At 41.0% G+C, this 16456-nt stretch overlaps 1 protein-coding gene across 1 annotated transcript in view; it reads right to left on the bottom strand.

Moving 5' to 3' along the window:
• The window catches only part of LOC309651218 (leucine-rich repeat-containing protein 37A2-like), a gene marked incomplete at its 5' end in the record, with an annotated part of 43872 nt that extends 27585 nt beyond the window's left edge, over positions 1-16287 (bottom strand). The window contains 3 exons of the mRNA XM_082443661.1: positions 3054-3125; positions 10510-10581; positions 12971-16287. Of these exons, the coding sequence (XP_082299787.1) occupies positions 3054-3125; positions 10510-10581; positions 12971-16287 (3461 nt within the window). The remainder of the gene's footprint in view (positions 1-3053; positions 3126-10509; positions 10582-12970) is intronic.
• Positions 16288-16456: the final 169 nt, after the last annotated feature.

The following is a 16456-nucleotide window of genomic DNA, read 5'->3' as shown; positions in this document are numbered from 1 at the left end:
ACAACTATGGATCTTGATAGATTTTGGAGGTAATCTTTCCCAAGAGCAGAAGCATTGATTAGATTCCACCTTTCGTGGTCTCACCAAATTCTGGATTATGAGCTCAAAGTTTTTATCTCTATATATCATTATAATTTCCAATATTAAAAGGAATATTCTTATATTTACACACCTCCCAGTATAGTTCTGTTTTTCTAGGTCAATTCATTACCAGAAGAAATAAAAGATACCCTTTCACACAACTTGAAAGGAAGTTACTTCTCTCATTAATATGTAACTTTAATTCAGTATTACACTTTCTATCATATTGACTTTTATTCGAAAATACCTACTCTTGACTATAGCTGACTATCTTATTTCCATTGATTCCAGCTTAGTCTCTCATTTCACCTGGATGGGTATAACTGTCTTCTGACTGGTGTTTCCATCTCTACCCTCTCCCTTTCTAAGCCATCCTCCACGCGATCACCAGATTAACTCTCCGGAAGTGGTTCTCAAATACCAGCATCACTTGTGAACTTATTGAAGATACAAATACTCAGCCCTACTCTGGACCTCTTGAATCAGTAACTATGGGGGTGGAGCCTGTGTTTTCACAAGCCCTCCAAGTGGTTGGTTCTGTTGCAGGCTAAAGCTTGTCCTAAAGCACTGCTGTGGTAACATGGTAGCTTGACATGTTATCCTTGGCTTGGCCTCCAAAGCCCTAGATGATCTGGCTCTAATCTCCTGCTCTTCCCACTTGTACTCTACAGGTACTCAGAGTATTTTTCCTGTGTTTTGCCTTTCTCCCACTTTCCTTTTGCAAGCTTATTCTTCCCAAGTTGTCTGTCATTGATACCCAATGGCCCTTCGAGGTCCCGTTTAAACAGCATTGCTCTAGTAACATCTTCCCGGATCCAATTTGAAGTCTTTTTTCCCTCTTTTGTGCTCCAATACCAACTTATAGCTCTCATTGCCCATATTCATTTCTTTCTTTAAATATAGCTATTTTTGCAACCCATGTCCTCTGAGCATAAACTCCTTCAAAGTATGGACTAGATCCTGCTTATGTGCATCGTCTATCATGTTTAAAGCCTACGTGCGGACATAAAGCAAACTCAAATATTTATAAAATCAACAAATAGCTGGGGAGTGGATAGAAGGAGGAAATGACTGTTTTAAAAGAAATGTAGTTTTATTACTTCATGGTGCCTCCACAACCATGTCATTATGGTTTGAGCTTATATGTTTATTTTCCCTGTGAGATCATGAGTTGCTAAAAGGAGTCCTGTCTTACCCATCTTCGTGTTTACAACACTAGGCATAGTGCTGATTAGCATATTCTTTTTTCGCTTTTTTATTGATTGGCTTTTTTTTTTTTTTTTAAGAATGAGAGTACTTACGCTAACCTGAAATAATCAGATTATAAAGTATTACATAGTAGAAGTAATGAAGGGCCTATTCCACTGTGCAGTTATCTTATTTGTTTTTCTCCAAACTGTGTAAGGTTTGGAGCCCAGATGGCAGAGAAGAGACTAATATAAAGGTGATTGCCCCTTAAGGCTTGGAAGGTTTGATAATTAAAAGAACTATTTTTAGGGTCATGTGAGGCTCTTTATACCCACTTCCCTTAAGCCTTTTATATTTGCAAGAAGAATCTATTTGCTAAAGAGGATCATTAATTGGCTTAATAAGGATTAATGACATACACAGCTTTGGATGCCATGGACAAAGGACAAAAACTGAGCTTTTATAGCAAAAAACACAGTTATCTCCTTATCCCTAAATAAAGGAAATACGAGGCAAGCATTTCCTCTTTGATAAAGAAGCTGGAGAGGGAATTCCCTGGCGGTCCAGGGGTTAGGACTCGGCGCTTCCACTGCTGGGGACCTGGGTTCAATCCCTGGTCAGGGAACTAAGATCCCGCAAGTCGTGTGGCGTGGCCCAAAAAACAAAACAAACAAGCAAACAAAAAACAGAAAAAAAAAGGCTGGAGAGATTTTTGTTAGGGGCATTTCTGATATGCTTATTTAGTGTAAACATTTCTAAATATACCACTTAACCATCATCTTAAACATTCTTAATATTGGTATCACAATTCCTGCATCGAAATCCTTAACAACAGTTTGTTCTTTTGGTAACTTAATGTGTTCTTGACAATACTGATTTTTTTTTTCAGATTTTTTTTTTTTTGTGATGTGGACCATTTTTAAAGTCTTTATTGAATTTGTTACAATATTGCTTCTTTTTTTTTATGTTTTGGTTTTTTGGCCATGAGGCATGTGGGATCTTAGCTCCCTGACCAGGGATCGAACCCGCACCCCCTGCACTGGAAGGCAAAGTCTTAACCACTAGACCACCAGGAAAGTCCCTTGACAATACTGTTTACATACTTCATCTACTTAAATAGTTAATATTTAAATGTTAATTTAATTTAGATTAAATTATCAAAGTTATGAGTTAATGGCATTCATATTAATGTAAGTGTTCTATATTTTCTTGTCCTGTAGGGGACAATTTGAGGTTAACTTTAATTCCTCTCATTTCACTAAGCCAACTTTTTCAAACCTTTTCTGTAAAGACCAGATAAGTAAATATTTTAGGCTTTGCAGGCCACATACAGTCTCTGTCACATATTTTTCTTCGTGTCTTTTTTTTCTCGTTTACAGCCCTTTAAAAAATCACTTTTAACTTATGGACTGTATAAAAACGGACTGTGGGCCAGATTTGATCCATAGGTCATAAACAAAATATAAATACAGATGGAGAGTATATGAACACTTACATAACAAGGTTCATATGGGAGTCTATAATTGCTCAGACCTCATTACCACTTTTCCTCTACAACTAAAGTGTATTTTTCTATCTATACCTTGTCTATATAATGAAAAAATTAAAAATGAATAGGAGATATATAGTGCTAGTGATGGGCTGGGACCCTACACAGACTTAAAGAATTGTAGAATTTTATTGCTAGGAGAAACTGAAGAGATTATCTAACTTGAACCCCTTAATTATTTTATAGATAATCTACTTTATAGATAAGAACTCATAAATAAATATGATTAACTTACAAATATCGGAGGGATAGCAAGCCTTCAAAGGAGTCCTTATGTAATTCAGTCAAATAATTTTCACTGAGAATTCTGAAAAATGAAAAGGTTATTTCTGGATCAAACTGCAAAATAACTACAACTATGTACTACATAGGACTAACTCCTATATGTGGAGGAAAGCTGGGTAATGGTGCCACCTAAACAACCTAATTCTTATCTAATTTAGGGATGGTGATTTCTGCTCTGTTTTCATTTGAACCTTCTTTTCACGTCCTCCTTTCTGTCCATCTCTCTCCATCACGCATGTGCACGCGTGCGCACACACACACACACACACCCCCACACACACCCACGCCCCACCCACTCTTCCCACCAAATCACATAGTTAATGCCTACTCTCTAGATCACGAAGTCTCTGTTAGAACCCAGCTCTGGGTGGCACCAACGTTGCAGAGCTGCCCTTCCCTCCTCTCTTTCCCCAAACCTTATTGGGAAGTCCCACACACAGCTGTATCAGGGCAAATGAAGCCATCTGATTTTTTCCCGCATTAAAAATTGTTTGAAAACTAAAATGGGCATAAAATATACATAACTGTTCAATAATTCAATTGAACAACTGTTCAACTGTTTAATAATTACAAAACAGACCCCCACGTAATACCATTCATGTCAGGAAAGAATCCTGCCAGCATCCCAGAAGACCCCGTGTGCCCCTTTCCAATCACAACCCTCTCTCTGACTTCCTAGAGGGAACCACTATCCTGACTTTAATAATAATTTCCTTGCTTTTTAAATGTAGTTTTGCCTTTTCTCTATCAGCCATAAACAACACAGTTTAGTCTTGCTTCTTCTTGAACTTTATATAAGTGGAATCATATTATATGTATTATTTTCCACATTGCTTCTTTCATTCAACATTATTTTGTAAAGTTATTTTATTTTTGCCTGTAGTATGTAGTGTTGCATGTCCAACTACATGAGGCTTCTGAGTATTTGAAAGTGGCTAATGTGACTGAGTTGAATTTTTAATTTAATTAATTTCAATTATTTTAAAATTAAAATTTTAAAAACTGATACTCAATGTAATTATTGGAAAATGTTTATGTTAGCAACAATTTGCATATGTGATACTACATTTTTGACTGTAAATTTTATGAAATCTCAATACCGATCAAGTATTTGTAATAAAATTTAGCAACCAAATTGTGATTTCAAAGAGTTAGTATGGGAAAAAAATATAGATTCTCTCATTAATTTTTAGATTGATTACATGTAGATATGATAACACTTTGGATAGTTTTAAATACTTAGCATGAAAAAAACATAGAATATCTTATTAATAATGTATATAATGATTACATGTTAAAATGAAAATATTTTGTAAATAAGGGTTAAGTAAAAGATATTAACATTTATTTCATCCGTTTCATTTTACTTGTGTTTTTAAGTGGCTACCAGAAAATTTAAGATTACTTATGTGGCTTGCGTTATGTTTCTGATGAAGGGTATGACTTCTAAGTATGATTATACCACACTTTATTCATTCTACTGTTGGTGTATACTGAGATTTTTCTAGTTTTGATTTATTAAAAACAATACTGCTGGGCTTCCCTGGTGGCGCAGTGGCTGGGAGTCTGCCTGCCAATGCAGGGGACGCGGGTTCGAGCCCTGGTCTGGGAGGATCCCACATGCCACGGAGCGACTGGGCCCGTGAGCCACAATTGCTGAGCCTGCGCGTCTGGAGCCTGTGCTCCGCAACAAGAGAGGCCGCAATAGTGAGAGGCCCGCGCACCGCGATGAAGAGTGGCCCCCGCTTGCCGCAACTGGAGAAAGCCCTCGCACAGAAACGAAGACCCAACTCAGCCATAAATAAATAAATAAATAAATAAATAAATAAAATTTAAACAAAAACAATACTACTTTGAACATTCTTGTATTTGTATCCTGATACATATTTGCCCGAGTTTGTCTAGGATGTAATAGGGATACAAAATTGTTTCCTAAGAAGTTGTGCTATTTCAAGTTGGCAGATTGAAACATGTCAAGTCTCCACCCCTTCAACTTCCACCAAAATCCCTAAGAATGACATAACTAGAATCCCTAGAAAAGATATAACTTAAGAATCACGACCTTAGCTCAATGTGTGGGAGCAGCTCCACAAATGCTCCCCTACCAGAAACGTCCTGGAGCTACTACAGGGTGATCAGTTGGAATAGTGCGGTAGGAGCAGCCTACAGCACACATCAACCCCACATCTTTCCCCCTTGATCCAGGCAGCAAAAGGTGTCTTCCTCTAGGCAGGAGCAATTGGTGTTAGAAAGGGGGCAAGGTCTCAGAACCCTGGAAGAAAGGTATGCACTCCCTGACTAGCCACCAGAAGGCACCTTCCACCTCTGCCTTATCCTCAGGGGAACCCATTGGGAGTAATAAGCCCCAACAGCTCATTTCACTTCTCCCCTAAAGGTGGGAAACAAACGCAGTAGAATCTCAACTACAAAGATGAATTACACTCAGGAAGGACCAAACAATGTGAGAAAGCCAACTCCATTAAGGACAGAAAGCAAAAACAAACATAAGAGCTTATAGCCAATGAATCAGAGTTAACAAAGCACAAGAGGACCTTAGGATAGCACAATTATTACCCTCAGACAGATGTAAGCAGATAGTGCATCCATTAATCAACTCAAGAATATACAAATGAAAAGTGTTGGCAATAATAAAAAATCTCAGTACATGAGAAGCAGAAATGACAGTTAAAAAATAAATTAGGAAACTGAGAGATCCAGCCAATGACTTCTCCAGAATGCAGAATGAAGGGAGCAGGAAGGATTCACAGTCAAGCCTGACGCCTGGGTCTGCCAGAGGAATGTTAAGCCCTTTGCTTCCGCTGGTCTCACGATAAAGACTAGGAACATGCTGCGGGGAGGAGGGGGTGGTGTTTTGCACCTGTTTCTTATAGCTGATAAGCAGGAAGGCACATAGCCAGTATCCCAAGAGTGGAGTGAGGGAGTAGTAGAGAGAGTCAGTACAGAAGAAACTCTATAAGACGTCAGAGGTAGATTTCTCGTGCCTGGAAGAATCCCCTTCCTTGCAGGTGATATTAACAGTGGTACATCCTTCAGGAGCCTTGGGGATCTGAGCACAGGCTATGTTGCCTTGTGAAACTATTTCCACTGAGTTCTGCATTTAAAACCTTCTGCTTTTCACTCACAGTGTCTCTTGGTCACATATTTATATTAATTCCATCTCACAGCTTAATTCCAGCTCATAAATTAATTCTTTACTCATAGCTTATGAGAATTAAAATATTACTACCTGGAAACTCTGCAACTCAGTTATTAAGGTGGTTCATATTATACAGAATATAGTCACACACATTTTTAAAAGATCACTAAAACAAAAACACAAGAGACTTCAATTCCCACAAAGAACTCTTGGAGCCCTGAGCATGCTTCAAAGACCCTGACCTCAATTTGAAATTCACCATGTTAGAAGGAATCGCAGTGATTGTCAGAATACATGTTAGGGGGAATGGTCAACAGATGGTGCTAAGACTGATTGTTTTCTCACCTCTAAGTAGTGGTTTCACATTTCCATGGAAATGATCCAAAAAGAAAAAAACCAAATCAATATGTCCAACGACATTTATGGTAACCCTTTTCACACCTTCAAAGGTAGGAAAAAACTCTACCTCCCCATATCGCATAACCAAACTGCATGTATATACCATAAATGACATACAAACGTCACAGGAAATGATGGTATATGAAAAAAAGCTACACAAAAGTGGAACTCACATATACTGATTATAACTTTGAACGCTGACAAGGATTCAGGAAGTACAGCAAAGAGATGGGGCTGATCCTCCACTCTTTATGGCACTGTCTTCTCTGATTGGCTGATGCCCATACCAGACTGGTTAGAGTTTGAATATCATGGTAGGACAGGGGGTAACCAAACAGTATGTATTTCAAATTAATGGGGTTTCTTTCTGTGAAGTTGTTTGGATGACAGGATAGTAGAAATTTTAAAAATAACAACGGTAAATTCAGCCTAGAAGTAAAGTTTAGACTGAGAATGAGTCAGTCACCAAAAAATTACCCAAAAAGGAGCTTCAAATAAGCAATAACTCAATAACTGAAATAAAATACATTAATCTGTAGAACTCCAAATCTTCATTTTGACGGAGGAAAAAAATTTTAAACTATGGGGAATCAGAGTTAAAGCCAGATCTAAAACTTTCTCACACCATGAAAATATCAAAACCAGGCATGAAGTAACACTTAAGAAAGATCCATGTCTAACTTCTGACCAGGGTTCTGGTCTACGGCAATCTTCTGAATTTCACATTCATTCTTGATTCTGTATTATTGACAATTATCCTTCTCTCCACCTCTGTAACTTCTAGGAAATTGAGAGGGCTCAGGGTTTGTTTGTTTGATTGATTTAACTATATATGTAATGCAAACAATAGGCCTTTCTGGAACTGATTTACTCTGCTTCCCCTGCTTTCTTTCTCTCCAAAGTACTTAGCAATGCTTGAAATTATACCTATCTATTTATTATACTTATATACTTATTTTTATATACTTGTAAACCCCCTGAGAACTGGAATACTTGGGCTGTTTCATTCTTGGGCCTGTGACCCTAGCATGTAAAACAGTTCCTGGCATATAGTAGATACTCAAAAAATATTTATTGAATGAATTCAGAAAGTGACAAGTTATCAACTATCAGATACTTTTACTTAAAACAAATTATCCATTTATCGTCACTCATGAGGATAAGTACAGGAAAAGAAATGTCTTTCTTCTCCCCTACATTTGTGACTCAATCTTTTGAGACAAGAATCCTTTGAGAATTTCAGAAAAGCAATGGTTCTTTTCCCTAAAAAAACTGCACTTTCTTGAACACACGCAAAAGTGTGCATGCAATTTCGACTTGTGGATCATCCTTTTAGGGCAGAGGTCTGTGAATAGAGAGGACTGAATCCAGAGTGCCAAACTTGGATGGGAAATAAAATTACATCTCAGTTTTCACAAATCTCTAACTAAAATCAGCACTTCCTTCCATTATGAATGTAGGCAACAAACCACAGTAGATCAACAGTATAGTTAATTTGGTCCCCAATAGAAATCACAGGTCATTTCATATCACGTATATGCTGCAGATACCTCGAAATATCATTTATTCTCATCACTACCCTGGAGTTATAATATTTATTAGACCTACCACTATATCTTGTTATTTAATGTGTTAAGAGAAGCATATTTATTACTGTCTCACTAATTTTAAAAATATTCTGAAAACTATTTCAATACAGTTGGTTTCCTTTGTTTTCCTATATAGTTTGACTTATTATACATTATAAAACATTATCCCAAGAACATAAGCTTCTGTAGCTTGCCAAAGAGGTATACACGGGGGAGCAGGAGGTATAAAGAAATTCTGCTTTGGGGAAACACTGACCTCAAGTTAGGAACCTCTGCTTATAAGGTAGAAACCTCAAGCTGACGTAGAAATCTTCAAACCTTACCAGACTCATGTTATAGTGTATCGCCTCCCAAACACATGCTTTTTAAAAATTAATTTTTTAATTTCAATTTATTTTTTAAAAATATGTCATATAGGGCTTCCCTGGCGGCGCAGTGGTTGAGAATCTGCCTGCTAGTGCAGGGGACACGGGTTCGAGCCCTGGTCTGGGAAGATCCCACATGCCGCAGAGCAACTGGGCCCGTGAGCCACAACTACTGAGCCTGCGCGTCTGGAGCCTGTGCTCCGCAACAAGAGAGGCCGCGATAGTGAGAGGCCCGCGCACCGCGATGAAGAGTGGCCCCCGCTTGCCGCAACTGGAGAAAGCCCTCGCACAGAAACAAAGACCCAACACAGCCAAAAATAAATAAATTAAAATAAATTAAAAGAAAAATCACAGTTCGAGTACTTTAAAAAAAAAAAAAAGCAAAAAAAAAAAAAAAAAAAGAAAATATGTCATATATACTCACATCTCAAAATTCCAAAAATATGTAGCACACAATTCAAACTTTTTCTCTTACCTCTGTCCCTCAGTCTACCACCCCCCTCCACTCCCAGAGGAAATTAAGTTATCTATTTCTTGTGCCAAATGACTTTCATTTTTCTTACAAGTTTGGGAAATAAAATCTCCAAGTTAGATACTATCACGGGAAATATAAACTACATATACTATTTACGAAATCTGTAAATTAAAACAAATTGCCTGGTTCTAGCATTTTTTTCCTTACCAATAAGATATCCGACTAAGGGGGCATCTCTTTAAGGGTGGTCATAATACCTGTTTTTAGATTGAATGTTATGTCTTTTATTATTAATTCAGAAGTCATTTATGACTTGTCTATTCAAATTGAACTAAGGATATGACCACAGACTGTCATGAAAAATTACTTTGAATGTTTTTTTCCAAAATCACTTATGGATCTAAACTGACTTTTTCTACAAATCAATAAAAAAAATAGTAACAGAAAAATGGGCAAAGGACAGACATTTCAGAGATGAAATACAAATGTTCAGTAAACATATAAAGATATTTAAGTTCACAAGTAATACGAAAAATTCAAATTCAGATGGGACCCCTTTTATTCAGCCGTCAGATTAGCAAAAAAAAAAAAAAAAAAAAAAAGGGAGACTATCCAGTGTTGGTAGGGTGTGGGGAAATGAATGTCATCACAGCAGGATGACTGGAGTATAAGCTGGCACAACTTTTTCGAAGGCAATTAAAATTTTATATCTAAATAGCCTTCACCCCAACAATCCCATTTCTAGATAACTATTCTATAGAAATAAATGACCAGGCTCACAAAAATGCATGTACAAGGATATTCATTGCAGCAATGCAAGTAACAAGACAACTGGACATAATCGAAACATCCTTCAATAGGGGCATTATTAAACTGTGATACATTCATACTATGGAATACTATGCAGGAGTTTAAATGAATGGGGTAACCCTCTATGTACTGGGAAGGAAAGAAATCTAAGACATATCATGAAATGAAGGAATCAAGTTGCAGGATGTTACTTACGTAAAAAAAGGTAAGAAAAACACACAAACCTATTTTGCTATCTGTAAGTATGTATGTACTCAAACGTATGGAAAAGAGTCTGCAAGGATTAATACTAAACTCAAAGTAGTGGGTGGGGGATTAGGGCACAAGGAGGGTTTTCACTATACCTGTTATTTCATTGTTATCTATTGAGAATATAATCATGTATTACTTGTATAATGGAAAGTAAGTTTAAATTGTCTCTTACTGATTTTAAAGAGGTCCTGCCAAATTTAATTTTTAAAATAAACACAGAATTTCAATCATCAGGTTGCTTTGGGATATGGAAGGGGAAATACCTTTTCTCACAGGTATTGACCTCAAAATTCTGGACCAAGAAGGATCTTACAATGCAGTTAACTTTTTGTATTCATATTTGGGGAGAGTATACTCACAGCTTCTCAGTCCAGCGGTATGCCTTCCGTATACTTTCATCAATGTAAGAAATAGAGTTTCCTTGGAAATTTCTGTGAAGAAACACAGTTCATATCCTTGAATAGGTAGGAAAAGAATGTAGAGAATAAGGAAAAGAATCATGGCCACCGTGTGGGGAATATTCAAATGCAGAAAAGACCAGCTTTCTAATTCCCACAGCTTATCAGCTTCCCGGTGTGCACAATTAATAAAAACATACTGTGAGGCCACTGGCACAAACAATGAGGCATCTCCTCAGAACCTGAACTTCCTATCTGTCCAATTTCTTGGATACATAATGCCAATTACTTTTTTTCCAAAATCACTTATGTGTCTAAAATGACTCCTACAAATCAATGAGAAAAATGGCAAACATTTATCAATATCAGCAAGTGAATATAAAGAAATCCTATGCTAGGCAACACCAAAGCTTTGGCTCACTGCCCTCAGAATCTGTCCAGGTGTTAGAAGGATACGGGCAATTAGAAATTAGAGGGACTAATACGAAAATATCTCTTAAGCATATTGCATAGGGAAAAGCACGAGTTACTGAGCAAGGAGTAAAGTTATTACCTCATTAGGGGAACAAAATGCAAAGGAAAGAGCTCGGAAGGAAGGACACACATCAAAACAGTAACAGGAGTTACCTTATTGGTGGTAGGGAAGGTGGGGTGGAATTTTCACATTTTATCCTATATACTTCTGTGACATTTCTTTTTTTAAACAGTGAGAACGTATCCATGAATTAGACATGTTTAAGAGAAGCTGTTAAACGCCTGAGGTTCAGTTTGAACCACTAACTCAGTGGATGACTTTGAATCTTTAGCTTTAGCTTTGTCCTCTTCCCTCAGCAACAATGTAACTGTTCAGTTAATATGCACATTTTTCACGCGAGTCAGAAATAAGTCAAAACGGATACCTGTCTGCCCGTCTGCCTGAGGGACATTTCCACTCAAACAGAGCCTTCTGGTTGCTTTATGCTCACCAATAAAAGATGCCTAAGACTGAACTCATCTCCCTCAAACTGACTCTGCTTGCCAACTGCTGGATTTCCACCTGTTATACCACCATCATTCTGCCCATCAACACATGTGATTTGTCTCTTTCCTGTACTACAATCCCCCAACTCTAGTCAATTACTACATCTTGTCAGTTTTTCCTCTGTAGTACTCTCAGGATTTTCTTTCTACTTCCATCACAACCACTCTAATTTGGCCCCTTCTCACTTTACTCCTAGATTTTGCTAAAGCATTCTATTTGGACTCCCTGAATCAAGCGTTCCTCTCTAGATCGCTCTACATATGAAATCTAAAATCAGCCTCTTGTTTTAATCATTTGTCTCTCTTGCTTGAAAACTTGCATGGCTCCCCATATCTCAGAGCGTAACTTTCAAACCCCCATTGCCGATAGCCAAGGTTTTTCATAATCCTATCTTTCATTGTTGCCTAACCCAATTCTTTACAGCCAGACTAATCTATTAAATTCTGATCATCCCTGCAGTCACACCTTTGCCTAGACTGTACTGTCTATTATTTTTCTGACAAATCACAGCCAATCTTTAAGTCCCAGCTAAAGATTTAGCTTATCCATGCTGCATTCCGTGACCTCCACACCCCTGTGATTACAGGTTCTGGTGAATTACAGCACCTATCTGTATTTCTCTGAATACTTAATTATATATTACCTCCCTTTTAAGGCATATCCCCTTTCTCCCCACTTGTCACTGTCATGTTCTGGAGACAATGCCATAGACTTCTGTGGCTCCCACAGTACTTAGCCCTGGGTTGGGCACAAAATGGGTGCTACATATAGAAAGCCAGGGGACAAAGATGAGTTCTAGATAGAACTGAGGGGTTGAATAATAATAATAGCTAACACTAAAATATATGCTAGGCACTGATAGAAGACCTTTACCTATATTAACTCATCTAAATCTCCCAATGAGATTGGAGTCATGGGGAGATTTAGGAGTCATAGGAGTCATCCTGTGAGAGGATGACTACCATAATCCCCATTGTACAGATGAGGAAATTGAGTCATACAGCTAATAAATGACAGACCTGGGTTCAAACCCAGGTAGTCTGGCTCCGGAATCTCTACTCTTAACCACTTTGTTGTATTACCACCAATGAGATGGGGAGAGGGACATGTCGCTGTAAAGAGGATGGAGCAAAGAGGGGAGAAGAGTAGATGTTAAGGAATTAAAGAATGGGGTAAAAAAATGGAGAAGGAAAAAATAAGGGCAATTAAAAGTAAAAGACTGGAGGAGAGGGAAAAATAGTAAGAAGGAGAATGAAGACAAGGAATCATTGACAAACAAAAGGTGGAAACAGAAAGTCAGTCAATGTGGGCTGGGGAGATAAGGAGGACCCAGGAAGACCTGAAGAAAGGCTGCCATGTCAGGCAGGAGGCAGAGAACAAATGAGGAAAGGCGATTCTTACATGATGGTGAAGGTGCCGTTGTAGGCGTTAGGCTCTGGCTCAGGCACTCTGTGGAGCTTCTGCTTTGGGCTGAGACCAACACACGACAGTGTCTCATTTTTGCAGGTACAGAGCTCACATATGCTGATGTTTGTGGTGGCATTCTGTTCTGGCTGCTTCTTTTCTGGGGTATATTTTACACCAGGAAGACCAGTGGGTACCGAATACTGAGTCAAAGGAACTGTCTCAGATGGCCTTGGTTGCTGAGATGTGTTAACTCCCAGGTCCCCAGGTGGAACTGTGACTTGAGTCAGGTTTGGCTGTGCAAGTGTCACCTCAGGGTGTTTTGGAGGGGGAGCTGTAGTCTGCTGCAGGGCTGTAGAATGTTCAGACTCTGTAGTAGGTTCTGGAGTTGTGGTAAGCCCCTGGTCTAAAGGTTGAACTCTGACACTGGGTGATGTTGGAGGCTCAGTGTGATCCTGATCTGGTGCTGGAACTATTGGGTTCTGATATACTGGAGGCTGAGCTACAAAAACCTCCTTAGGTGGTTCTGGAGGCTGGGTTAAGGTCTCCTGCATGGTTGGAGAAGGTTCATCCTCCTTAGTGGGTTCGGGCCTTATGGTCAGTTCAAGGTCCAAAGGTTGAATTGTGACCTCAGTCAAGGTTGGATGCTGAGCCTGAACATGCTCTGGATTTGGAAATGTCACCTCGGGGTATGTTGGTTGAGTTGGGGCTCCCTGCTGAACTGGAAAAGGTTCAACATTTTCAGTGGGGGTTGGATGCTGATCTGAAACCTCTTGCTGGACTGACAAAGGTTCCAACTGCTCAGGGGACACTGTAGACTGAGCCGAGGTTTCTTGTTGGGGTGGAGAAGTTTCAACCTCATTAGTGAACGCTGGAGTTACGATAAGTGCAAGACCCACAGGTTTAACAGTGACATCGGGCCGCTGCAGAAGCTGAGCTTGATCCTGACCTAGAGGAGAAACTGTTGTCACATGATGCTCCGGAAAGAAAACTACAGTCACATTAGAGAGCTCTGGAGACTGAGTTGGAGAGGATTCAACCTCACCAGGAGACTGTGGATGCTGAGCTCTGGCTTCCTGCTGAGGTGGAGAAGGTACAACCTCAGGAGCCTGTGGATGCTGATCTGGAGTCTCCTGCTGGGTTGTGGCAGGTGTAACTTCTTCTCCAGGATGCTCTGGATACTGAGCTGGGGTCTCCTCTTGTACTGAAGGTTTGTTATGTGGACCGGCTTCTGGAGATTGGGCTGAAGCCTCCTGTTGAACTGGCAAAGGTTCAAGCTCCTCAGGTGGCTGTGAAGGCAGCGTGGGGGCCTCATGCTGGGTTGTAGAAAATTCTGCATTAGTAAGGGGCACTGAGGCCTGAGCTGAAGGCTTCTGCTGATTTGGAGAAGGCCCCACCTCTGGCGTGGGTTCTTTTGTTATGGTAAGCTCCACATCTGCAGGTTTGACAGCGACACTGGATAAGTTTGAATGCTCAGCATGATGGTGACTTGGAGGTGAAACTGTCATTTCGAGATGCTCTGGAGGTTGAGCTGGCTGTTCCTGTTGAGTTGGAGAAGGTTCCACCTCCCCTGAAGAAGGCTCTGGAGGCGGAGCTGGTTGCTCCCGCTCACGTGAAGGCTCAACCTCTCCAGGAGGCTCTGGAGGCTTAGCTAAGGTCTCTTGTTGGGTTGGAGAAGATTCTCTCTCCTCAGGATGCTCAAGAGGTGGAGCCAGGGCCTCCTGCTGAGCTGTAGGAAGTTCAGCTTCCGTAGTGGGCTCTGGAGTGATGGTAAGTTCCAAATCCAGAGGTTGAAGTGTAACACTGGGCAAGTTTGAATGAGCGTGACGCTGAACGCCAGGTAGAGATGCTACCTCATCACTCACTGGAATTTGAAGTACATACTCAGTAGGGAACCCTGGAGTCTCAGTTGGGGCCTCTTGATGGAGTAGAGAAGGTTCAACCTCCTCAGGGAGCTCTGGAGGCTGAGATGGGGCCCGCTGCTGGACTGGCGGAGGTTCAACCTCCTCAGGGCTCTCTGGAGGCTGAGATGGCGTCTCCTGCTGGACTGGAGAAGGTTCAAACTCGTTAGTGACCTGTGGAGTTATGGTAAGTGCCAGACCCAGAGGTTTAACAGTGACATGGTACAAATTTGACTGCTGAGCTTCATTTACCCCATGATGTGCTACTGGTTGAACTACAACCTCCTTAAGTGTCTCCAAAGGCTGGGCTAGGGCCTCCTGAGGACTTGAAGTTTCTAGTTCCTCAGGGGCCTCTGAAGGCTGAGATCGAGCCTCCTGATGAAGTGGAGGTGGTTCCACCTCTTCAGTGGGCTCTGGATGCTGAGCCTGGGCCTCTGCCTGGGGTGAAAAAGATTCAACCTCCTCAGGGGTCTGTGGATGCTGAGCAGGGGCCTCTTGCTGGGGTAAAGATTCAGCCTCCTCAGTTAGCTCTGGATGACGAGCTTGGGCCTCCTGCTGGGATGGGGAAATTTCAGCTTCCTCAGGGGGCTCTGGAGGTTCATCTGGGCTCCCCAGAAAATCTGTAGGTAGCCTCTCCTCAGGATAAAAGGCATCCATACTGGGATCTAAATAATCACCCTGCAACTGTTGTTCTAGACCCTGAATTTTTTCTTCAAATTGGCCTGTAGTTCCAACAAATTTGGCAAGCCGTTGATGCTGAACTAGATCGTTCTTCAGGTTTGGGGGTGAAACAATAAACTTCACTGGTTTTGAGCTCTTACTACCTAGATGTGGAACAAGTATTTTAAATGACTGGTGACCTTCAGCCTGATCTGGACCTACGTTTTTACTCTTACTTTTGTGTCGAGAAGGCAGAACCAAGGCCTGATTCTGATTCCAATCCAGCACTGGAACTTCCTCTGGGAGCTTTTGATGTTGGGTTTGCTTGTTATTCAGATCCTGATGTGGAACAGCAAACTGATCTGGCCCTGTAGGCAGCTCTCCAACCGAATCCGTGTCCGGGTATGGAACCTCAGTCTCAGTCAACTCCTGATGAGGCGGGGCCAACATCTGGACTGGAGACGAGGACGTCAAATAATTAAAGCGCCCGGCTTCTGCCAGGGGTGTAAGGGCATGGGGCAATTTGGGAGGGGGGTCTGAGGCGTATGAAGACCAAGCCTCGGTCAGCCGCGCGGGGTTGGGTGTCACCTGGACGGGGTCCAGGGCCCACTCCGGAGGCTGAACTGCCAGGACTACTAGCCACAGTTGTTGCCACGTGAGGAAGAGCCGTGGCAACCAAAGGCGCAGCCGGGACATAACACGCGGCGGCTCCCAGGCGCAGTGACCCAGGCCACTGAGGAGCTGGAGCCACATCCTGCGTCCGAGCTGAACCGCTATGCCAGCGCCGACGCGAGGGCTCACGTCAGCAACCGCGTGCCCCTCCCCCGCCTAACGTCCCACCCGTTATTTATGACGTGTTTAGTTCCGCCACCACCATTATTAGGTTCGTGGGGAGATCCAATGCGCGCCACCAGAGTGGGCC

The sequence above is a fragment of the Balaenoptera physalus genome (genome assembly GCF_965194825.1).
Source record: "Balaenoptera physalus genome assembly, chromosome: 20".
NCBI lineage: Eukaryota > Metazoa > Chordata > Mammalia > Artiodactyla > Balaenopteridae > Balaenoptera > Balaenoptera physalus.
The sequence above is the reverse complement of the archived record's forward strand: the minus strand, read 5'-3'. Positions and strand labels throughout refer to the sequence as shown.